Source organism: Oculina patagonica, chromosome 4 (assembly GCF_052425735.1).
Source record: "Oculina patagonica isolate OP01 chromosome 4, crgOcupat, whole genome shotgun sequence".
Lineage (NCBI taxonomy): Eukaryota > Metazoa > Cnidaria > Anthozoa > Scleractinia > Oculinidae > Oculina > Oculina patagonica.
In genome coordinates, this window is record NC_135761.1 from 22,768,080 (window position 1) to 22,792,801 (window position 24,722).

The 24,722-nt window shown below is 38.3% G+C and overlaps 1 protein-coding gene across 2 annotated transcripts in view; it reads right to left on the minus strand.

The window, feature by feature from the left end:
- Window positions 1–1,976: 1,976 nt before the first annotated feature.
- Window positions 1,977–24,722, minus strand: part of LOC144651635 (chromodomain-helicase-DNA-binding protein 8-like) — a 31,147-nt gene continuing 8,401 nt past the window's right edge. Inside the window, exons 8-43 of one of the 2 annotated variants that reach the window (XM_078511575.1) lie at window positions 23,399–23,464; window positions 23,210–23,281; window positions 22,693–22,820; window positions 22,197–22,272; window positions 21,636–21,748; window positions 21,277–21,331; window positions 20,864–20,927; window positions 20,575–20,687; window positions 19,800–19,961; window positions 19,401–19,481; window positions 18,575–19,306; window positions 18,277–18,365; window positions 18,094–18,184; window positions 17,409–17,516; window positions 16,546–16,727; window positions 15,642–16,025; window positions 15,136–15,225; window positions 14,321–14,421; window positions 13,648–13,765; window positions 13,066–13,156; window positions 12,201–12,261; window positions 11,942–12,078; window positions 11,565–11,638; window positions 10,854–10,952; window positions 10,466–10,581; window positions 9,999–10,081; window positions 9,629–9,744; window positions 9,397–9,506; window positions 8,582–9,129; window positions 7,543–7,779; window positions 7,253–7,310; window positions 6,886–6,936; window positions 6,352–6,779; window positions 5,907–5,996; window positions 5,711–5,815; window positions 1,977–4,296 (exon numbers count right to left, since the gene is read on the minus strand). In XM_078511575.1, the coding sequence (XP_078367701.1) occupies window positions 3,628–4,296; window positions 5,711–5,815; window positions 5,907–5,996; window positions 6,352–6,779; window positions 6,886–6,936; window positions 7,253–7,310; window positions 7,543–7,779; window positions 8,582–9,129; window positions 9,397–9,506; window positions 9,629–9,744; window positions 9,999–10,081; window positions 10,466–10,581; window positions 10,854–10,952; window positions 11,565–11,638; window positions 11,942–12,078; window positions 12,201–12,261; window positions 13,066–13,156; window positions 13,648–13,765; window positions 14,321–14,421; window positions 15,136–15,225; window positions 15,642–16,025; window positions 16,546–16,727; window positions 17,409–17,516; window positions 18,094–18,184; window positions 18,277–18,365; window positions 18,575–19,306; window positions 19,401–19,481; window positions 19,800–19,961; window positions 20,575–20,687; window positions 20,864–20,927; window positions 21,277–21,331; window positions 21,636–21,748; window positions 22,197–22,272; window positions 22,693–22,820; window positions 23,210–23,281; window positions 23,399–23,464 (5,898 nt within the window). In that variant the 3' untranslated portion in view covers window positions 1,977–3,627. Of the gene's footprint in view, window positions 4,297–5,710; window positions 5,816–5,906; window positions 5,997–6,351; window positions 6,780–6,885; window positions 6,937–7,252; window positions 7,311–7,542; window positions 7,780–8,581; window positions 9,130–9,396; window positions 9,507–9,628; window positions 9,745–9,998; window positions 10,082–10,465; window positions 10,582–10,853; window positions 10,953–11,564; window positions 11,639–11,941; window positions 12,082–12,200; window positions 12,262–13,065; window positions 13,157–13,647; window positions 13,766–14,320; window positions 14,422–15,135; window positions 15,226–15,641; window positions 16,026–16,545; window positions 16,728–17,408; window positions 17,517–18,093; window positions 18,185–18,276; window positions 18,366–18,574; window positions 19,307–19,400; window positions 19,482–19,799; window positions 19,962–20,574; window positions 20,688–20,863; window positions 20,928–21,276; window positions 21,332–21,635; window positions 21,749–22,196; window positions 22,273–22,692; window positions 22,821–23,209; window positions 23,282–23,398; window positions 23,465–24,722 lie in introns of both variants that reach the window. The other variant, XM_078511574.1, reaches the window with a different exon arrangement.

Consider the following 24,722-nt stretch of genomic DNA (forward strand, 5'->3'; position numbering starts at 1 on the left):
CAAAATTGCAGATGAGCCTATATCTGAAATTGATCAGCTCATCAAATACTATCACTGTGCCAAATTTGGTGGTTGTTACCTCAGGGATGCAGTACATTTTGCCATAAAGCTTAAATGCCACCCACCCCCACCCCCTGGGTCCAAAAGATGTCCCCCCTGACAAAATTCCGGATGGGCCTATATCTGAAATTGATCAGCTCATCGAATACTATCACTGTACCAAATTTGGTGCTTTTTACTCAAAGGATGCAGTAAAATTTGCCATAAAGCTTTAATGCCACCCACCCCCACCCCCTGGGTCCAAAAGATGTCCCCCCTGACAGAATTCCGGATGGGTCTATATCTGAAATTGATCAGCTCATCGAATACTATCACTGTGCCAAATTTGGTGCTTTTAACAAAAATCGCACAATTCACCCAAATTTATGCACCATATTGCCGGACTACCAGTCCAGGACTGACACCAATGGATTTCCTAATGGACTACCCTAAAATGACAGGACAGAGCCAGTTAACCTGAATAACGCTCTAGTTAGTCTGTATGGTTGATTCCGGATTTGAGTATTATTATGCTTCATTTTAGCTGGGTACAAATAAAGTCCATTTGGCTAGTTCATGGAGGGTCAGTGTTTTGTCCAAATGCTTGCGAGACGTGTTTTCTATTCGAATCATTTTCCGTTAGGGTATGGAATACCAGGCACGTCACGGTCTTGCAGCTTTTGTCTCAACAATTGGAAAATTTCGCTTCATGCTCGCCAGTTTCTTCAAAGCGCGATTTTTGCTTTAGGGTTTTTTTTCCTTTTCCCCTTTCTAAGACTGCTATCGCAATGTCACAACTGTAGGCTTTACGTTATCACGGGTCTTATAATTCTTAAGCAGGAAACAGCCAAACAAACGATTGCTTCCAAGCCTCTGCGGAGAGGGGAGCACAGAATGAACAAGCACCAGTAAGATTTCCAATCCTTCAAGGTGATTCCTTATCTTGTCTCTTTTAAATTGAACCGTTGAGTAATGCAAGCAGCTCATGAGAAAAGCTTCAAACTGGGATTTCATTGGCTTGTAAGTTTTCTTATGGCTGTTGTAAAACCAATCAAATAACATCTGGTCTAATAACAAACAAACGACAAGAACACTGTATTGAGAGGGGGCTTATTAAAGTCATTGCCCTGTATTGCATTGCGCATCCTTACTGCGCAGAATTTTACGCGTAATTAGCGCGCGCGCGAACATCAACAAAATGGCGGCTTTTTTCTATGTGGCTTAGTCCGCGAGAGAAGTAAATTGTCACTTTCTCCTAAACGAGCCTGGTGACCTATCAATTTTTTCTCATATTTTTGGTGTAGCGATCAAATTCTTTCTGTAAAATGAAAACAGATCAATTCATGTGTTTGAAAAATAAATTATCGCTAAAAAAAGTGTACTTTTCCAGTACTCGCAGAGGAATTATAAAGGAATTATATGGAATATACATGGTCTTCCTGCTCCTAAACGAATCTGGTGACCCCCCTTTTTTATTTGAAAATTTAAGTTTCCTTAAACTAATAAACCAGTAGGCGAAGTTTGGTTGAAAAATTGTGTTCAGTTCTATTTCAGGGCAATGACCTTAAAGACGGGAGAGGGAGTTATTTCAGTTAAGTCGTCGTTAAGTCGTACATCCGTTAGGGCACCGGTAAAAGATACAAGCGGACTTTTTAATGTTAAGTGCTGTTTGGAAACACAGTAAGAATAACAAAATGAAGTGGTTGAATACCTTTAAAAGCGTAAAAAGGTGCCTTGTTTCCTTGTTCATAAGTTGTCATGGTTTACCATAGTGGGGCGGGGGGGGGGGTAAATAGAGAGAGGGGGGCTTATAAATGAAAAATTAAACTTCCAGACCGGGGGGGATAGAAGAGGGGCTTAATAGAGTACTGTTGTACTGTATTTGTTTCCCAAAAACAGCCTGCGACAAACAAACAGAAACCTTCAGTGAAGACTCGTTAAGAGACACCAGAGCAGCAGAGATTTATTAAAAATATTTGTAAAAATTTTCATTCAAATTAATAAATACAGTCCATTAAATACAGACAAGTTTATATCAAAATTAACTCAGTCAATTCAAGATTCATTTCATGTCACTAGAATAAATACACAGTCTTGGCTAAGAATGGCCTTTAGTGTAACCAGTCCCAAACACATTCCCCCTAAATTTTATCTCCTTCTACACTGGGTGTAGGCCAAAAGTAGAAGATAGAAGTTTGCAAATCTGAGCCTTTTTCACATTTGTCCATTTGTAAGCTGTTAATTGAATTCAATCTCCAAGCAGAATGGTGCTACTGTCCAAAAACGTCCTGTACGAGCAAATCTCCCAGACTCCGAACAGACGTTTCTTTCTATCTAAGATGCTTACGGGTTGGGGAAGCGTGAAAAAGCCCCATATATCAACAACTACTGAGAGTTGTATATACAAAGAACAATTACGAAGGATGGAGTAATAACATATTTAAGTCCTTATATAAGACACAGCAAGTATTTAAACAAAAGAGCCCAATGTACTGGAGGAGCCACACACCCCTTAATACATAACTATTGTAATTATTTTACAACGAGAACACCCCGAGAAAAAAAAAAGAATGAAATAGAAATAACCGACTGTGCATTTTTCCAGCAAAAAAGTCAACTTGATATTTACTGCATTTATTAGATAAAGGTAAAGTAGACTAATTGATGCAACCTTGAGGAGATTTGTAATAATAAATAGGTTTCTGTCCTCATTGATAGCTTGATTGAATTGAATTGAATTTTTCAGTGTGTTTGCCAGGGACAAACTTGTGGATAAAAAGTACAAAACGTTTTCTAGAAGTTGTGCAAATATCCTGATCACAAAATAAATAGCAAGTCTGCCGCAATATATTAATTTTTGCACCAATAGCAGATTCTTCGTGTTTTCAATTATTATTTTTTTCTTTCACTGCAGACGAGGAGACCAATAAACTGATGTCCGGTTTTATAAGAACAAAGGACTGTCATTTATAAAAATTCTTGTCTAAGTTGATTCAATGTACAATGCCCTAAGGCGTAGCAAGTTTGTATATTATATATTTATATAAATCATGCATATGTATATAAGAATAAGAATATGTATTAGAAAGCTCTCTCTTGACCAAGAATCGAAAAAAAAAAATTAGAAAAGCGAATGCATTGAAGGTAGAGGAAAGTACTTTTTTGCAATCAGTGAAGGTCTCTGAAAGTATTTGAAGCCATTTTAGATTCGAATTCAGAATTCAAAGTTTATAGACTTGCCTTTGTCGATTCTTCTTGTTTTGTCATCCAGTTGTCTCATAGCAAAGGATTGCCACGTACAATAATCGTGTAAAAAGCTCCAAAAACAGGCGATGCTTGGCGACAAAACAAATATTTAGCTAAATTTGTAAAAGAAAGCTTGGTTTACCGCCACTAATAACTACATATGCTGACAATACAATAAAGATATCAATGTATTCCCCTTTACTACTACTGCTAGTATTTAAAGCAAATTTAAGAAATAGCTTAAGTCAATATTAAGGTTAGAGCTTTCATTCTCTTGTCTAACCATTGGCTTAGCCTTGGAATATGTTAAAACGCTTGAAAGAACTACTCAAGTTCCTGCTATCAGCAATCATTGTCTGGGCTGCTTTGCGATGAGATATCGCTCCCAATACTAGAGGAACCACGGCTTGCACTGTCTGGCAATAAATCGCCTTTAGACGACAGAGGCGATGCCGCAAGATTCCCATTGTTCAAGAGTGGATAAGAAAAAGCATTTGATGCCATACCAGGTGGGTATCCCTGTGGTCCATTTCCAGTCTGTTGTCCCGCAAACAGTGACGAATAAGAGTTATTAAACATGACATGCGAAGATGTCGGACTTGGGCTAACTGGTGACTGTGACTGTTTCGACGCAGCATTTTCGCCGAATGAAGTGCTTCCCTGGGAATTTGCTGCCATACCCATCCCATAAGATGCATAGTAAGGCATGTGACCAAATGGGCCAAAAGGCATGGAATGTTGAAAGTTCCCAAACTGGGACGAGTCAAAAGGGAATGAAGACCGGGTGGGTTCACTGTGAGTACTAGAGGGAGCTGTTGAAGTCAGTGACGTTGATGATGGGAGTGACGACGAATCAAACTGAGATTTTGACACCGTGGCACCATAGTTCATCTCATTGTATGATCCATATAAGTGGTGTGACGTTTGTGCTCCAGCAGCTGTGGGCGTGGTAGGATTGGACTTCTTGGCACCATGGGACAGTCTGTTCAGCAGGGAAGCTGGTAAAATACCCTGAAGAAAAAACAAGAAAACGAGTAAATGTAGTTAGTACTGTTAAACAGATCCTATTTTACTACGATTTCCAGTTGAGTGCGACGCGAACAAAGTTTGGTGACGAAGTTTCAACATAACAACGGCATTGTTGTCAAGGGCAAACTTCTCTGTTTCCATTGGTAACTTGTCGTTACAGGTACTGACCGCCAAAGTTCGTTTATACAAGGAGGACCTCTCGGGAAACAGGGCAATTTTTTGATTGGCTAATTTCGATCCAAGATGGCGTCAGTTTTAATTGAGCAATTTTTTGATTGGCTAATATTTTGAAATTTCGATCCGAAATGGTGTTAGCTTTTGTCAGCTTTACGAAACGCTAAATGTTCTTCATTTCAGTTCGCGAATTATTCATTTTGCACTTGAAAATATATATTATTTAAAGCTGAAGGAATTCTTAAAGCTGCTAGAAAATCCCTGGAGTTGGAAAACGATAAAATTTCAGTTGAACAGTAACTCTAACGAGGAAGGTAAAGTGACGCACGTTAAACATAACGTCAACTCTCAACACAGATCTGTTACCGTCGATATAAAACAGCTAAGGCATAATATATTTCGTTATTTGTTTCTTTTATCGTTGTCTCTGTATATATATTTTTTATTTGAAAGCGTAATAAAGTGTTGCTGACGATATTTGTAGTGTTTGTATTTATTTAAGCATCGAGATTGTCGAGCAAGGCAGTTACAAAAACAAATTTGTTACCAATGGTAACAGAGAAGTTTGCCCTTGACAACAATGCCGTTGTTATGTTGAAACTTCGTCACCAAACTTTGTTCGCGTCGCACTCAACTGGAAATCTTAGTACCATGTTAAATCAGCTTTGCTTCAGAGTGGTTCTTCAACTTCTTCTGAAGGTGCTTAGGCTGTGTTCACACTGGGCACGGTGCCTGAGTACAATTCTCGCTGGGAACTAATGTGAACATACCCGGTACTATTTTTTCAAGTGCCCAAGGTCTCAACCTTGTACTCCGGCACTTAATGGTAATTGGGTACTTTGGTTTTCTGTGTGTGAACACAATGCCATTTTTTGCCGGTGCTCAGCTATCAGTGCTTGGGCACTAAGTGTAAACACAGCCTAAGCTGGTTTGTTGTTCCCAGGAAAAGTAGACAACAAGCAGTCTTGTTTTTCTCCTTAGTCCATTGAGTGTAATGTGAAAAAAGAGCATAAGTGGAAAATGGCTGTGGGAAATCTGTCCACGGCCATTTTCCCTCTGGTGCTCAGGTTCTTTTTTTTTTTTTTGGCTTCAAGCTCAACAAACTAAAAAAGGAGAGAGGGTTGCTTGTAGTATACAGAAAAAGAGTCCTTGAAGATTGATATCAAAATGACAATGGACAAGTTTACATTTTACGGCAGCTGCATCTCAAGTTGTAACATACCTTGCTACGCACAAATGCGGTAGACTCTTCAGCAACATCATAACTTGTGTTTTGCTGCAGCCAGTCCACAAGATTTGATAATGTTGGTGCTGCATTTCCTACCAACTGAAATGAGAAGGTTCATTAGTAATCAGGCCAATAAAAAGCAAGTGTCCTTTGCCGCAGAAAAGCTAGAAATATAAAGCAATTCACAAACCTTTCTTCCCGTGTTCCTATCAATAACAGCAACTGTTTCCTCTTGTCCATTTGTGCTAATTGAATCTCCTTCTAAACTTGAGTTTTTAAACTAAACATGGAAAATATGTTTACATTAGAGTTTTTCAAAACTAATACACTTTTTGAGCAAACATGGTGGCTAGTTTACTTAGTTAGCATCAATATGGTAATTGTTTTGTTAAATAGAACCATTATTTTAGATATTCGAGTGTTGGCCAATATGACAGAGCAACAAATTGGAAGAAATTGCTGGCGGCACAAGTGTTTAAACAACAAAATGAGCAAGGAGTTTATATAAATTTGCAGAAATGGGGTATAAGGACTGAAAAAACTTCCAGGGCTTAAGTGCCAATACAGTTTTGTGCCTTTCTGTAATGACAAGGTGGAAACAAAGTCTACAAGCAACCATGTAAGGTTAAACCTACCTCATCTGCAAATGCTGGGAAAGCAGGTTTTGTTCCACTTTCATGGGGCGACTTAGAGAGTGGAGCTCTAGTATGACCAGCATTCACTTCCTCTATCACAGAAACCTGGTTCATGCCTCCTTCCACTGTGTTTGGAAGGGAAAAGCCAGTCCAATCCAGAGCAGCCCCATCAGGCGGAACCGCTGCACCACCAGTGTCAGCTAATCTGCCCGCAGATCCGAGCTTATCGGTTTTAGGTTTCCTTCCACGCTTCTTCCCAGAAGGCGGTTTCTCAGGCTTTTCTCCCTTTTCTTTTTTTGAAGCTCTTTTCTTCTTGGGAGGTTTTACATCCATGGAAGGATCCCATCTGAAGTCATGACCTGGTGCTTCCATATTCATCATGGCTTCATTCCATTCTCCGTCAACTCGGGCAGGCATTTTACGGTGACCTACAACAATCACACATAATCAAATGAAGAACATGATAGCTACACCATTATGCAAGCGCTAATGTTGAGTAGAGACATAACAAGGAGAGTCCAACTCAATTTTTACCTGGTTCCTTGTGTACAGGTCCTCCATCTTCAGAAAGGCCTTCAGCCATCTCTGTAACAAACACAAGAGAAATAGCTTAGTTCCTGGAAACATTACATGAATCTAAGTGACAGCATAACAACAACATGCATGTTACGTTAATAAATTTCTTGGCAGTTTTCCTGTCTGAGAATGAAAATTTATTATTTAGCTTACCATACACTCACTGCTCAAAGCCCGTTACTACACCTGTACTATTAATTTTTAGTTGTAGAAATAGCAAACATTTTATCACCTCTCTCGTAACAAGTAGGATACCTCAAACAACACAGCATTACATAACCCTGATAACAAAGCATGCAATAAAATGTCATCATTAATCACAAACCTGGATCTTTCTTTCTTTTTCTTCTGTTTTTCTTGAAAGTGAGCTTCAAACCATCAAGCTGAGAAAACAGCAAAAGTAAGTTAGGGGAAGAAGAATCAGCAGTCATCAACATTACTTTAGCAAAAAACTTCAATTACAAACCATTCAGATTGTTGGGGAATAAGTCAGTTCAAAAATTTATAGTGTGGGATTTGCGTGTTAGATACAAAAGGTAAAAAACGTGCAAGGGCAATGCACTGAAGCAAGGGCTAAATTGTCCAGGCAAGCTGTCTGTACAAATGGAAACTAACCCTTTTTAGTTTAAATGCCTTGGATGGATCCTCGGGTAATCCATCTTCACCAACAGCAAAGCCAGGTGGTAATGAAGCCATATCAACATCTCCAAGACCTGGGTAGCCTGCAGACATTGGTGAATTGGCTGCTAGCTGATTCTGAAGTAAGGCATCTGCCACCTTGCTTACAATTGGCCATTCACCTTTCAGTACACAATCACAGAGTTGATCCAGACGTTGGATAACAACTTTATCCTGTAACAAGACCAATCTTGAGTTAAGTTGATTATAAACTGTTTACATTTTCAATGGATAATGGTCAGTTATTTAGTTATAAAGACAATACTAAATGGTTATTGTCTGATTCTTGTTCTTTGCTATTTTCATAGCCGAGCACAAACAGAAGTTTAAGTTAGCTAACCGAAACTTGCAATCCCCCTGTTTTGGTACATAGATTAGGGAAATGGTCAAAACTATTGTACTCATACAGGACCCACCACTGTGAAAACAGACAGGTGGTCTCTTTGTGTACCCCAACTCTATCAGAAGTAGAAAATAAGAACAAGATTCAAACCTCCAAGTACTAATTCTCCAGCAATGCAAGCTTCATGCACAGCTACTATAAAAGTCTCCAAATTGAATTTTGAGGCCAAACATTTTTGTCCATTTGGCTAATCAGACAGGTGATGTCTTGCATAGCCCACCTACCCCTACACAAGGTGGGTCCTTGTCGAGTACACTTGTTATGACCACTTTCCTTATGAAGTTCTTTTGCAGTGACCTTTTTTTGAAGTTCACGCTTTCCACCACTATAATTAGTGCCCAATCAAATTATTAGCTGCACATGTGTATGGCCCATCAACCAATGAGCTTTCCCTTAATAGCCGTTTATGTTTACAACTGGTACACTGCTTGTGGCAAATCCTGCATTCAATTCAGTTTCACTGAGTTTTTATATGTCATGATCTACTTATCTCTACAAACTAACAAACATCTGATGTAATAGAAATAGGTAAAAGGAGTGAATTTTCTACTTTTAAAAAATAGCAAGACATACCTTAGGCCACCTAACAGAGAAAATAGAAGTAGTCTGACTTGACTCGCTTTCTTGGTTGAAGCTCAATTGTGAGTCTTCATCTTGGCATGCCCCTGGATTGAGGTGAGAAGGAACAGGAGTGCTGTGCCTACTGGTATCCTCCATATCCTCAGCCTTGGGGTCTGCAGCTCCTACTGCCGCACTTAGAATATTCTCTTCCTTAATAATACTCTGCTCCTGGACTGGAGGCACAAAATCAGCACCCGGAGAGCCCGACCTGTACAACTCAGCCATTGGAGTTTGTTCCTCTGTTTTCACTGATGTTGAGGCAGATGCCATTGATGTGGAAGGTGGTGTTGTCCTCATCTGTTCAGCTTGTGATGGTGAACCTGAGCCACCTACTTCTGGAACCTTTTCCCCAGTAGGCAGCTGCTGAGAGAAGCTTTTGATGACTTCTTCTCTTTGTCCATCTTCATGATCATTGTTGAGAGGGGAAAAGCCATCAAATGGAACTGATGACTCTGTCTTGATGCTTCCTGCAGGAGACGACATTTTCTCATCTCCAAGAACTGTTAAAGAAGAAAAAAGAAAATAATGCACCAAAATTAAGATTGGGAAAACATTTTGAGTTCTCTATGACCTTGCACAAACCAGCTGGATGCTCTACTACTGAGATATAGGAGACTAGTGGGACCAAGAGAATAGAACTAGGTTCAAATTTTTTATATGCTACAAGGAATTGATTTTCTCCACACATGTCACTCATCAACAAAACTAATCCAAGCAGAATATTACGATAAGTTTAGTACCTGCATCCACAACACATGTGTGCCTACCTTTATTCATCGGAGTAGTTCCAGGGTTTGATGGCATCTTTGATATAACTTCCATAAATGACAGCTCAGAATCACTAAGAAGATTGAAATCTGTTCTGCTGATTCCATGCCTAAAAAAATTCAAGCTCATGTTAGCTACAAACTAAAGAGCACTGGCCCTTAACCAAACTTGTCCATTGCAAGAAACATTCTCAATTTCAACAAACGAAACAGTAGTGATTATTTTGCTTACTTCGTTACGCCAATGAGCAAGTCCTTGTCGTGTTTGCCACACTGCCACCAATCAGGAAAGCTGGGAGATGGTTGGGCCAATTGAAGGCGCTCATCCAACTTCTCATGAGGTAAAACCTGAAGAGTTTAATCACCAAGAGGTCAGTTGATAAAAGTTACAATCCTTTCTTTTGAAATGAATTAAATCTTTAAGCTAGGGGAAAGTGTTATTTTGAAATTTTGTAAGGTTATTGTGTTTTTTGTATTGGAAAAGCTACAAAACCCAGTCTATGAGCTCTAAATTAACAAAGCTATTAGTTTCTAAGGAAAATGTTGTGCTGATCTCTGGCGAAGGTTGCACTCGAAACTTAGATCAAAATATTATACTCTACCTCCTCTCGAATCTTTGATAACAGCTGTATTCTGTAAAGACTTCTACTGGCTCGTTCCTCTGAAATAGCTTCCACACTTGTGCCTGCAGAATTATTACAAACTCAGCAATAGCACTCATTAAACCTGTAACTAACTTCACTATTCTTTCTAATTAATCACAAGGTGAATGATCAAAACTAAATTTCTTTTTGCACAAACAATATGCAATGCCACATATACATGTTAAAGCAATTCTCTTCAGTACTGTAAGAAATGTATGAAGATTGTTACAGAGAATTCTACATTTAACATAGAACAACCTCATTTTGTATAAGAAGCTTTCATCAAACTTTTCAGGATGTGAACAGCAACTTGAGTTTAATCAAAGGCTGTAATACTTATAATTATTTTTTCACTTTGAGAATAATAAAGAAGCTTCCACAACACACATTCTTTGAGAGTCAACATAATATTGTATTTTACCAACCTCTTCCTGCGTCATCTTCAGTGGCTTGGCCACAAACTCTTCTACACATGGCCATGAAATCAATGTAGTATGCAGTCAACCTCTCGTCATTCTTCTTGTCCAGTCGAGCTAAGCGTCTGAGGGTGGATATCAAGGAAAAGAAATGGGAATATCAATAACATTAGGTACCCACCACTTAAAATCTTTACTTGCAATATAGTAACTTTATTGTTAACAAAGTTATGGCATGGTTATTCTACTATGTTTTATCCCTTCACAGTCTCATTGTAGGTAAGGTGATGTCATCACTCAATTCAGGATGTGAACAGCAAAGATTTTAATCATTGACTGTGGCAGAGAAATACATGTTTTGCAGTAAACATCCCTAGGTAGCTATTAGCAAACTTACCTGAATCTTGACCAGTCATAAGTACCATCCTCCTTGTTGTACTCAACACCAAAAGTGGAAACTGTGCGGTAGAAGTCCACTTCTTCACGTTTGGACCACCTTTCAGAGAAGAACATTTTAGTTTAATTCAGAAACCATATATAAATTGGAGGGTTGGTGCCAAAGATCTAACTAAGCCATGTTGGAAGGACAATGTCCTTATAACAGGGAACAGGAAGGCTGCTTCTCTTGGGTGCCCCTTTTCCCTCCTTATACTTGTCACAACAATAGAGGCTGTGGATCATAATGCCAAGCTTAGATGCCCAAGAGTAAAGGAATGTTAAATATGGAAATATATTTTGTTCACTGCAACAAAGCATCAAGCAAGGGGAAAATGCCAACGAGGACTTAAAAGCCCCCCTCCCTCAAATTTCCACTGTCAGTTTGATCAGTTAGAGGCACCTCATAGCTTGCCATTTACATTACCCACAACTTAAACTTTACTTGCAATCCAGTGACTTTAATGTTAACAGAGTAATGGCATGGTTATTGTACAATATGTTTTATCCCTTCACAGTCTCATTGTAGATAAGGTGATGTCATCACTTAATTCAGGATGTGAACAGCAAAGATTTTAATCATCGACTGTGGCAGAGGAATTCCTTTTTTCCAGTATTCATCCATAGGTAGCTATAACTATTGAACTGATAAAAGAAACAAACAAAAACTTACTTTTGGGCCATTTCAGCTTTCTTCAGTTCTTTTTGTCTGACAGCCTCTTCAAACCTCTCCTTTCTTTCTCTTTCCTGCATGTCAAGTATATAGACACAATCAATACCACTACATGACAGAGGATCAATTATTTCAAAGCAGATTTCAAAACTGCAAATTTTAAATTGAGCAATTTAGCTTTCCTTTGAAAGGAATTAGTTTTCAGCAGTTGCTTTAAAATGCATTGCAAGATTCTATATGTCAGTTAATTAGACTGTACATTGAAAACAAAAAAGAGACCACTAACAGGTTAAATAACAACCTTCACAATCAACACTATTGTACTACTAAAAGTGCATGACATTTTTACAGAAAAGGGGTTGAAATTGCTAATTCACCTTTTCTGCAGCTGCTTTCTTCAGTTCCTGTTTCTTCACCACTCTCTGATAACCAGCAATTATTCTTCTGAGCCTCGTGTTCAAATCAGATGGTGTTGGCCATCGTAGACTTGCATTGCCCCTAGCTTCACCTCCAACTGCTAATGAAAACAATGTAAAGTCCAATATCAGTGTACTTAGAAAGCATTCTTGCTATCTTGAAAAGGAAAACATTGCAGCTTATTTCTCAGTGTAACAGAAAGCCAGAAGGAAATCTTACCTTCATAGCTCTTGTCCATTTTCCGAGGTGTACCAGGTGAAGATACAGCAGACACAGTGTCCTGAAAGAGAGTCACTACTTGTTAAAACCTGCTACGGATGCTCTACATTGTATCTACATAAGTCTTAAAGGGACCATGTCACGGATTTTAGCCAAACTTAGGCGTAGGAAATAACCATCAAATTCGCTTAAATAAATAAAATAACCTTTTAAAACAGCGAAGGAATATTTAAAAGACACACCAAATGCAAAAGAAGGTAAGGATGGCCAAAAATGTCGAAGATTGAAACGGATTGCGATATGGGTTTTTGAAATATGGTCCGTCGGATCAGTTTTCAAAATTAATCTTGTCTGCTTGTAACTTTAAATTATAACGCCCGGGAGAAACATTTGGCTACAATGAAGCTATGGCTTTGTCATTTGGAATCGTAGAATTAAATTATTTCAAACATTTAGTATCATAGCGAATATTTGGCAACATTTATTAACATAAAATTAACTTAGCTGTGACACAGTCCCTTTAAGGAACCTGCCACCACCAGGCAGTCAGGCAACATGGATGGAAATTAACACTTGCCCAGTCACTAAAAAACTCAACCATTTCCTTGATGTAATTTTGGATGTTAAATACTATAAAAAGTTTTCAAACCTTAGATAACAACCACAACCACCATCCCTTCAGTAGCCCGCAAAAGGTGAATAAATACACTTCTTATCTCTCACTGTACAGTACCACTCAAAAGTAAGTTGACAATCTTACTTAAACAAGCAAACTTAAAAAGGATTTTGAGAAATCAGTTAATATACATGTATATTTTTATTGCTTAAATTGTTGGGTAACAAAAACACCTCATCCACACTGTACCTTATCATCTTCATCATCCATGTCCTCATCTTTCTGCGACATGCTGGCTGGTTGTTGATAGTCTGGATCATCATTAGGCTCATCATCATATCTAAATAATGACAGAGATGATTATTTACTAATTCTGCACCTGTCACTTTAAAAACCAGAACTGGCACGTTGCTCAAAACAACTTGAAAGCAAGGAGCATCCTTGATCAGTTAAGAAATTTTCTTCCTGCATTTCAGTAGTCTAACATGTTAAAGCATCATTTCATGGATGTTTGATCACAAGTTTGTCCTTACTTTTAAACCTTAAGACAAAAAGGTTTGCAGATTTCACCACAACTCTGTGCAACACTACTGAAATAGGCAATGTGTGCATTTTGATCTATGTTATCATAACAAAGTTGTACTTAACAACTAAGCTTATAGTTCTTTTTGTCACCTGCTACTTTAATGTTCAATTTAGTTCCCCTTGTCAACACAACTTTGGACTAGGGGTGGAAAACCTGTTGAATAAGAGGATTTAACAACTAGCTGTAATTCTTACAACTGTGGGGCCACACTCTTAACTTACAATCTAAGTCAAAAACAAACTTACCTGTCATCTGGGTCAGTAGCTTCCCCTCCAATAGAGTCATTCATGTTGTTTGGAAGACCAACTTTAGACAGGAAACACAAGCTGGGATCGGCTCGCATTGTCTTGTAATGCTCATACCCTAATCAGTAACAGAACAAAGAAAGAGACAGGTTGGTCTTTCTAGCCACCACATTGAAACTACAACTAGAGAAATCACCAAGCCAGCAACCAATGTATAAATAGCACAGCGTGCAAGAGACGTCATGACTCAGACAAACAAACCAGAATGGCAGACGATTTTCCTTTAACACTTTCTAAAACAGCCAGTGTTCCTAAAACACTTTAAATTTATAAAATGAAAACTTAGGACTCTTACATTCCTTCTATTTCTTCCAAACCATGCTGATTTTTTCTGAGCCTCCTGGGAGTTATATTCATTTGCATTTTTTTTTTAGTACTCGCGCCCTTCGCTATCACCAGTAGTGTTATAAATACACCAAGACTTGAAGAAAAAGGTGACAAGTGCAATACAAGTCACAGAACCCACATTATGATTGGATTATGCTTTGCAGCTTATTGGTTGAGAAACCAACATCTTTGTTCCAGTTTGACCTTTATTTAGTAACTGGGATTAACTTCTTCGGGCCATGAATTCCTTTCTAATTTAAAACAAGAGTAATGTACACACACTTACCATACTTGTAGACTCCAATCAAGAGTGACTTATCACATTCCTCGTCCCACCAAGTGGCTGGAGGATCTCCTTCAGGAGGGTAGATGATAATGTCCACATCACTAAGGAAACAAAACATGAGGGGCATTCAATATGACAAAAATACAACACAAAACAGTTGCAAAATTAAGTGGTTACAGCTTGGAGTGGTGTGTACCAAGAAACATACTACACAAAAAAAATGTTTTTGGCAAGAAAGTATGTACTAGTAAATAATAAAGACATCTGGTAAATTTCAAGCTCAGTGATAAATAGTGAAAAAATTATTCAACATGACACGAGCGTGGGACAAAGAAAAAATCTGAGTCCCCGACGGGAATCGAACCCATGGCCTCCAAGATACAGGTTGGGCGCTCTAACCAACTGAGCTACGACAGACTCGTTGTCTGGCCATTTACTGGGTGAATATGACACGCGTCCTGCAACTGCTAGGACAGCAATGTCGAAATCATCAAAGTTGTAGTAAATAATAAAGATGGTAAATTTCAAGCTCGGTGATAAATAGTGAAGAAATTATTCAACATGACACAAGCGTGGGACAAAGAAAAAAATCTGAGTCCCCGACGGGAATCGAACCCATGGCCTCCAAGATACCGGTTGGGCGCTCTAACCAACTGAGCTACAAGAGACTCGTTGTGAGCTGGGCCATTTACTAGGTTGATATATGACACGCGTCCTGCATACTCATATAGAAGTAAAAGGCAAAGTATGCACTGTCCTCCAAAGCCTAAAGTCCCAGTAAACCACTAAAAAAAGAAATAATAATATTTACAAACCTTGCACTACATCCCTCTTTAATCTTTGGTCCAAGTTTACCAATCACCTCATGTCTCAAGAAAAAGAGCAGTTTGACACGGAGAAGAATCCTTTCAGCACACAGATAGTAAGTAAACATCATATAGTAAGTAACCAGAATGATGAAAATCATTAAAAAAATGTTTAGAAAATATACAAGTGCAAGTAGCACACATCTTAAAACTTAGCTAACTGGAAGAACTAGTTTTACAGATCTTGAGCTGAAAAGTTAGAGCTCTATATAAGAACTATATAATCAAGAACTCCAAAATTCCGACATAGCTGAAAATAACCAATATCAAACATTGTATGATTGAATTTTGCAAATGAAAACTTTGTCCGAGTTTAACATTATGTGCTCAAACACAAGCTCTATGCACTGATTTTCACTTAAAGTTCTGTAAGGAAGCTCGATCACAATTTGAGAGGAATCATTTGCAGCTACAGGTCTAAAAAAGACAGAAACTATACATGTTTGGAATCTTACTTGTTGCAGTGGTGTTGTAAATGTTTCTTGTATCCTTCATCCAATATAAGAGTCTCTGGATCACATGTTCGCCACTCACTGCTGACTTCAAAAAGAGCAATGGCACTTTTGTTTTTGTTTGAGGTCTTGCCTTTCTTGTTTCTTGTCTTGGTCTTGCCTGTCAATGGTAAAGGAGTGTAGGTAGCATCTCGTTCCTCACTTGGTAGTCTTTCTCTAGTGGCCGAGGCCTTGATGAGATCTCTAATAAAGCCCTTCACTTTCTCATCCCCTTTGTAGTGGTGGAGACAATAGACGAGTATGGTGCGGGAAATTGCTTCAACGTCCCTCTCTGATACCTTTGTCTTGAATCGCCCTGAAGCAATCACATCTTTCCACTGTCCCCAGCTAAATAAATAAACAATAGTATAATTATTGTAAACAAACAACTAAATTAATACTGGATATAACCAAAATATTATTAACAGCTGTGAAGTGGCTTAACTAAAACAAGCCAATAGATTTGCAATTAAGCATTTCAGGTACTGTACTAAATAATTATGTACTAAATAATTTTCCATGTTTCTGTTATAATTTACAGCACTAACATCCTGATTACTGAAACAAATTGAAGACAAGATTAAAAAAATGTAACTGATCTACAAAAATTTGAACAACAATATATTCACAGATATCTCTAGATAGTTCAAGTTAAGTTTTCTGATGAGAGGTACCTTATTATAGGAATTTAACGATACATGTTATTAATGCAAATTTCAAAAATTCACGTTAATTTGATGTATGTTAACTTTTTTACTATAAGCATTTGACCAGAACTTTTCCGTTATAACGGGTAAATTTTGTTTGCGTTGAAAAATTAAAATGCATCAGTTATATTCCTATAATAGAGGTAAATCAAACAGCTTACCCATAAATGAGCAAGTTCTTTTCCACACGGAAACATTCTACCCTGGTCCAAGATGATCTTCGTGGCAAAGGTGCTTCTTCATCTTCTTCAAGATCCAAGTCTGACAGTTCAAACTCTCCATCTTCATTGCCATATCGCTTTGTTTGCTTTCTTTGTCGTGGGGCATCAATGATACGATTATCCTACAAAAAGATTTCCTTACAGTTGAAAACCTTGAAAGCCACATTCAAACCATAACAGTGTAAAATGGTATCCGATTTTGTGAACCCTTAATTTCCTAAACCTCCCAATACATGTAACTCAAACTAAAAACATGCCCCTTGGATTTGCTTAGGACAGTTATTAACTGCAACATTTCATTCCCGTTTCTTGAACTCTGATTCCCAAACCAATTCATCTCCCTTGGAGATTTGAGAAGTCAGGACTCCACAGTGTTAACATTTGACTGATGGACTTGTCTAAGAACTGACCCAACTGAGGTGGAAAACACTGTTAGAAAGACAAGTTACATTTTCACCTTTATCAGCAGTTTAAAGATGTAGTAAAATTGTAGTATATGAGAAATTTTATGTTCAGCAGCAATACAATTCATTTCTGATCTGAAAAAGTGAAACTCCTGTGAGTAAATGAAGTAAACTCTAGGGTAGCAAGGGTCTTTAACTCTAACACACCTCTCTTTGTCCTTATGAAAAAAAAAATATCTGCAAAAGTCATATCGTTGGGGCAACCCGTGATAGAGTGACACCCAATCCATAGGGAGTCACCCCATCCAGAGTCTAGTATCCATACAGGGCCCAATAAGCCTGCATAAAGGCTTTATAAAACCTTTATACCAAGCAGAATTTGTAATTTGTATGACCTACCTTGTTCATCATATCAACATCCAATTCAGCCTTTTTGGCCCATTTCTGCCAGAAGTCAGGATCATCAATATCAATTTCTTCTTCGCCTTTGGACGACACAAAGCTTGCCTAAAGGAAATGGAAAGGACATAAGATTATGCACCACAAAAAAGTGAGGACTGAAGGAAAGAAGGACTAACACCTTGATAACAGCCCATCACCTATTGAGATCACTGGCCAGGGCCGAAATTACTTTTGGTGACAGTCCATTGTCCAGTGCATTCAGATTTTCACTGGACAAAATGCAAGTTGTACTGGCCAGGTGCAGGAGCAACTCAAATAATAAGCAAAGGTTAACTACAATTAAGCTAGTAATGGTGAACACTTGCCTTCCCAGAGTCAACCCATGAACTCTGACCGGAGGAAGCCGAGCATGATGAGTGGGATGCACAGCCGAGAAGCAAGGCGGGGCGCCAACAGGCCAGGCGTGACGGCAATGTAGGACCACTGAGGTCGAGCCCTGACTGGTTACAATGGTAAACCCAAGGACTCCTATCAATAACTGAAAACCAGTCACTGATAGAAACAGCAGGGTTATTATTTCATTAGACATCATACTAAACTAAGAGTTTTGCTTGCAGATGATGCAATACTAGAAGATAAATAATTAAAGCTCTTTAAGTTTCCAAACCAAAGACTTAATTACCTTAGCAAAAGTTGATCCCTTTCCCTGAGACTCAATCTGAATGATCTGTGTACGACGCTCAAGAATCTGATCAATGTCTTCTTCACAAAACCTGACAATGTAATCAAGTATTAATAGGTTATATATTGTTTTAAAAAGTACACTGGGAAACAACTGTCAGTCGGTTATGATCAAGATACTTACTTGGAGCTGTCATCATTTTCTTCTTCCATAATGGCGCCATAAGCACCCTTTCTCAGCAAGTCTTCAATCTCTCTCTTGGACAATGATTGCTAAGGAGAGCAAAGTGACAAAATAAGCTGGAATCTTTGTGATTGCTTTCTGTGAGTATTACTTTGAAAGCTCAGCTTCTTTACTCTGATTCGTCACAGTAAACAAGAACAGTGATCTTGCTGAGCAAGTTGAAGACCGAAAATATTGCCTTTGACAGTTATTAAAAACTACCAGTTCTCTAATATCCAAGATCATTGTGAGAACTTACATTGTTACTTGCATTCTCCTTGGTATTCATGGACTGCAGCACAGCCTTGTCCAAGCCCAGTTTCATGCTTGCCCTGTCAAACATTTCTCGCTCATAAGAATTCCTAGTGATGAGCCTGTACACCTTAACAGACCTGCTCTGTCCGATACGATGACACCTCGCCTGAGCCTGAATGTCATTCTGAGGATTCCAATCTGAGTCGAAGATGATAACAGTGTCTGCAGCTGTCAGATTGATTCCCAACCCTCCTGCTCGAGTGCACAACAGGAAAACAAAGCGGTCTGAGTCAGGCTTGCTGAACCTGTCAATAGCCGCCTGCCGCAGGTTTCCCCTGACCCGCCCATCTATCCTTTCATACGGATACCTCATGTGAACAAGATAGTCTTCTAGAATGTCAAGACAACGAACCATCTGTGAGAAAACAAGGACCTTGTGCCCACTGGATTTCAGTTTGGGTAAAAGTTTGTGAATAAGTACAAGCTTTCCTGAGGCCTCAATCATGATGCTGGCATGCTGGGCTGTCTTTTCAACCAGTGACAAGTTATGCTCAGAAAGCACTTTGTCCTCAGCTCCATTGATCAAGAAAGGATGATTACAGCATTTGCGAAGCTCCATCATGGTGTTCATCAAGTTCGGTACATTTGCACTTGATGAAACTCCCTTACTCAGGAAGGCAAAGTTCCTCTCAAGAATAGCTCTGTACAGCTTTTTCTGAATAGTAGTTAGTTCAACCTACAAGTAAAATTAAAAGAAGTGCTGATGAAACAGACCTTAACCATAACCTAAAACAGCAAATGGAATTTAAGCAGGAATCAAAAACACCCACCTCAATGATGGTTTCTTCTTTGGGGGCAATGTTTTTCTCAACATCTTCCTTCAGTCGTCTTAGCATCATTGGTTTCAGAAGCTAAGGAGAAAAAATTTAAGCCCAAAATGATGTTAATTAATCAATTGCATGTGCTGTTTGCTTTTCGATTGGCCACTTGAGAAGTTTCAAATTCAAACAGACAAATGGCCAAAATTGCTGCAAATTAACCATATGGCTCAGTACTCTATAAACCACTGACATTTTCATTGCCAAGCCTTGACTTTCTTTTCTGACTTTCTTTTCTACAAATGTGGTTGAACAACCGATTGGTGTTGAGTTAAGCAACAATAAAATTATGGAGGGAAAATTTTAAAAATTTTAAATTTTTGACTCCAGAATCTCTTGACACTAACATACCTGTTTGAGTTTGTCAACTTGAGCTTCAGTCTTGAGGTCACCAAACTCCATAAGGAAGGCCACTTGAGAGGGAAACTGAGCTGGTTCAAGGAAGTTCAACAGACTGAACAGCTCATCCACATTGTTCTGCAGAGGAGTTCCTGTCAGCAAGATCCGGTGTTCCTTAAAAACAAAAGTAACATTTTTAGTATTAAGTAATGAGTTAAACTGTTACTAGAGCAGCTTTCACTTGAGTGTCAAAAGCAATTTGCATCTGCTTTGGTTTTGCATTAATTACTAACCCTAGTGATTGGTTTAAAAATATTGCGCCCCTTTCTCAGCCATGGGCCCCTTTCTCACGCATTTTCCCGGACTTTATGGTGGCTTCATATATTTGCTTCGGGTTCTGAGTCTGTGCAGCCCTTTATGATTGGCCAGAGTATTTACAGCTAATTACTTCGCTTATGATTTTACAACACTCAATTGAAAATTGCTATTTAACAATTTATTCATATTAAATAATTTGCTAACAAAGAAATTGTCTTCATAACTAACATCAAACAACATGGCTAATCGCACATTTATCTCTAACATTTAAAGTAATTTTGCAGTGTTTGGATGGCTCAAAAGCAGTTTGCCTTTTCCATGTTTTTTTGTCAGTTGTCAATAATGGCTATCCCGCTGTGGCCATTCTACAGTTGAGAACAGGTTGCAAACCATTCAGTGAGTTACATGTCTTGATCATTTCCTAAGCTAAATTTATGAAATCAAGGAGACAACAAAATCAATTTTATACCATGCTTAGGTTGTTGAGGCCCTCCAGTAGTTTGCAGTTACGATTCTTCAAGCGATGAGCTTCATCAATGACCACACATCTCCATGGCACTGCACTCAGTTGCATGTTGTCAGCTAATTTGTGAGATAAAGAAACAAAAACACCATTAATTTTTTTTTTCTGTTACTCAAGTTACTTCGACGGAAATGTTACCTAGTATGCAGAAAGAACATTATTCTTAGCACAAAAAAAAAAGTGCAGGTCATACATCTGTGATCAGAAAAGTATTTCTAGTAACATAATTTCATACCTATGATTATTTCGTATGTTGTAATCAGTGCTTCAAACTTGAACAATCCTGGAATGGGTTGGCCCTAAGGAACACAAGAAAATAAAACCAATAAATACCAACATTTTTAACAGCGCCTTACAGACCCACTGGCAATATTATTTACTGTGAGTATGAGAAGGGCTGAATGGTTTGACATGAGCCAGTCCAGAAAATAAAAGCCCCCTCCCTCAACCACAACTCCCCCCCCCCAACATGTCATCAAATTATTTATTTAGCACACACAATTCAGGACATTTCCCAAGACATATTGCAAATTTCCAACAAACTTAAGGTCAATAAAGATGGAAATGCTTATTAATCCAGTTAGGACAGGCTGGATGAGAAAGTATTTGACTCACATCACAGTCTGCACAGACTTGACTATAACTTACACGTTCATCTCTGAAGTAAAATTCATACTCCTGAATCAAGTGACGGCTTGATGAACTGAAAAGGTAAATAAAGATGAAGAGTTACAAAGTTACGCCTTTATCTGCTTCAAAAACAATGCAAACAAACAGTAAATATGATTGATTTGGAAATCCATGAATCAGAAACAAATCCTTGAGAGGAATAAGGTAGTTTTAATGTCTTCATTAGCACATGTATCATTTGTACACTAGCATGTCCATGATATCCATTTTAACTTACTGTTTTTTCATCCAACAATACCTTGCATTGTTTATGTATTTATCACATCATACAGTCATACAGTCATACAGTAACCATTAAATGGGTATGAGCAACTGACCTTCCATGATAGACAACAGCATTAATATCGCTCCAAGTCTCAAACTCCCTTTGCCAGTTAGAAATGGTAGAGAGTGGTGCAATCACAAGAAATGGTCCCCTGACACCATACCGCTGCAAACATCAAACATGTTAGTTAATACTTCTGACTGTATGAGTGATTACTGGCTGTCACCGGCATTTATACACCTATGCTGTAATGTTTCTAACAGCTTAAGGAAATTATTGGAGGAAGTTGTAGCAGTATACCCAATTCTTGATAACTACACTTTCAAATGACAATACATGTACAACAAGCTTGAAATAGGTTTGCCACATAACAGGACATATCCTTCAAACCCTAAATTTGCTGAGACACATTACAAAAGTACTGCGACTAGACAATGCAGATCTTATTGCAAATCAGTTCTCATGTGTGAGAGGACGTCAAAATGAACCATCAGTAAGACAAAGTCTGCTGACTGACTACTTTTCCCAGTTTATTTGAAACACAAACAACGAAAGCTGTGGTCTTTATCTTTTCCCTAAACAAAAAGTTCCTGAAAAGTTTAACAGCACTCACCTGCATTTCAATAAGAAATGAAATGGACTGGATCGTTTTGCCGAGACCCATTTCATCAGCCAGAATGGAGTTTTGCCTAGATTAAAAAGAGCACAAAGTTGATCATTAGCTTCCAAAATGTTGGTGCGAAATCACTGGATTTTAACTTATATGTGGCTATCATTTCAAAGAAGGCAACTAAGCAGTTATTTTTTATGACAAAAAGTGACAAGTCAACAGCATAAACATGACAAGGCAAACCTATGCAAAGGTAATTAATGTACAAAAGAACACTAGAGTAAGACAGTATAACTGCATCACTACTGATCCTTGCTGAGATAAAATGTCAACCTAGAGCTACAGGATTTCATAATGCACACTTTAAAGTTACATATTATGAACTGGTCATTATATGCTGTGTCCATCTCTGGCGCAATGCACATGAAATACTAATGTCCATACAATTTCGAGTGGATCTGTACAGAAGCATCACTAATGAGCTTCACAAATTATTTACCTGTTACACCAGCAAAAAGTAAGCCAGTTAACGCCCTCCAGCTGATAATCACGCAATGTGTTATTATTATTGTACACATGTGTGGTATCCATTTTACACCACTCATGAGGGTATGGACGAGGACGAAACTACAAAGAAATAGACAACAATGTTAATCTCACTGGAAGAGTAACTCTCAAGGTGTACATTTTTATTAATTTGTGGCACACTTTTCATAAAACTAAACTTAGAATCAAATTTCTGTAGAATGTTGATTCCATAGCAAATGAAAAAAGGTACTGAGTCCTATTGAGGCTTACTGCATCACGCTAAAGAATCAACTGAAGCACCAGCTACATGTAGGTATGTAGTTGCAGTTGTCTCAATTTTTAGAAAGACTTGTATTTTTTGTTTTCTAGATATTTTACATCAAATGTAAACAAGAATCTTCACCTCTTGTCACATTATGAATTAAAATACATTATGTGTAGGACTTTATGGGTGTACTAGTCTTTGATTTAGTAACAGTGGAACTTACTTGTCTTAGTTGCATCGGTGGGAGTTCCTTTAGCCTTTGGAACTGTTTGATCTTAGCTTCATCCACGTCAGCCTGTCAATAAACAGCACACCATGAGTACACCTTGTTAAAATATCAGGGTCTTTCGATAATCAGGGAACAGGTATCACAGGCAAGAAAAATTCTAAGAATTATTTTTAGGTGACTAACCTCGATTTCCCAAGTGCTTTCTTCATAAGGCTGTGAACTCCATTTCACAAGGTAGTGTGTGATTGGCTGCAAGGACAAGACAAAAGAATTCACTTCTTGTGTACGATAACTACTCTTCAAATTGCTCAAACCTTTAAGCAGAACTTCTACATGAAAGAAGGACTTTTTATATTTTTAAGCATTAGCATTTAAAAAGCTGACTGCTATTTCAAGATGTAGGTATATTTGCAATGTGTTCAGGTGTTCTTCTGGAATGATTTAATTTGCAACTACATGGGTCAAAATTCTGTTGTTTTTCACTGCAATTGATAACGAAGAAAACCTGTACAGATCTGAACCATGGGGTATTTCAATAACAGTCGCTAAATATTTCTTGCTCTGGTTGTGATGAACAAAGCTCAGCAAAATTCACTGCTGTAGGACGATCTTTGCTGACGTCATTGTTTACATTTTGCCAATTAGCATACAACTTTGTGTAGAGAAGGCATCATGCTATATACAAAAATTAATTGACTCTGGATGTTTAAAGAACTTGTGTACCACAATAACTGGTGAAATCTTCAGCTCTTTGCAAAGATATTGGTGTTCAAAGCCTGCAAAATTTCTGGGCAGCAAATGCGCTAACAATCCCATTTATGTTCATTGCAAAATTTAGAGCTTTCAAAGCCGCATCACAGAGAAAGTATTTTATTTACATCTTGCTCAAATTTTTATCAGACGTTTATCATGCCATGTTCTTTCAATATTCAGAACTGACATTTTTGTCATTGGATCAGAAACTGAAGTGCTTAATATGCTAATGAGGCAAATATTATTGTAAACTAAGATTTCCCCATATTTTGTCCTCATAATACAATAAATATAGGATTATTCCATTTGTCTTTAATGGTTAAGAAGTGAAAAGCAAAGACTCTTCAAAATGTGATGATCAACCTATGTACACATGCTATTTTTGGCTGCGCACACTATCCCTTGTAAAAATTTTACCGCGATCGCGGCGCGTTTTTGGGCGCCGCGATTGAGCTTGGATCGCCCCGCGATTCACGCCACGATCGGCTTGGATCGTGCCCCAAATCGCGCCGCGTTTTTGGCCGCCGCGATTCTCGCATCGCGGCGCGATGGGTCGGGAATCGCGCCGCGATTTGGCTTGGATCGCGCCGCGATCGCGCCTAAATCTTTAAATTTAAAAACAATTATCTTGGCGTTTTGCATACCGACAAAACAAACACACAGACTCTGTATCAAAACAACATCATTTATTTACAGAAAAAGACGGCCAGTTTCGCTGCCGAGCACAATTATATTTCGCAAAGCCGGAGAGCGT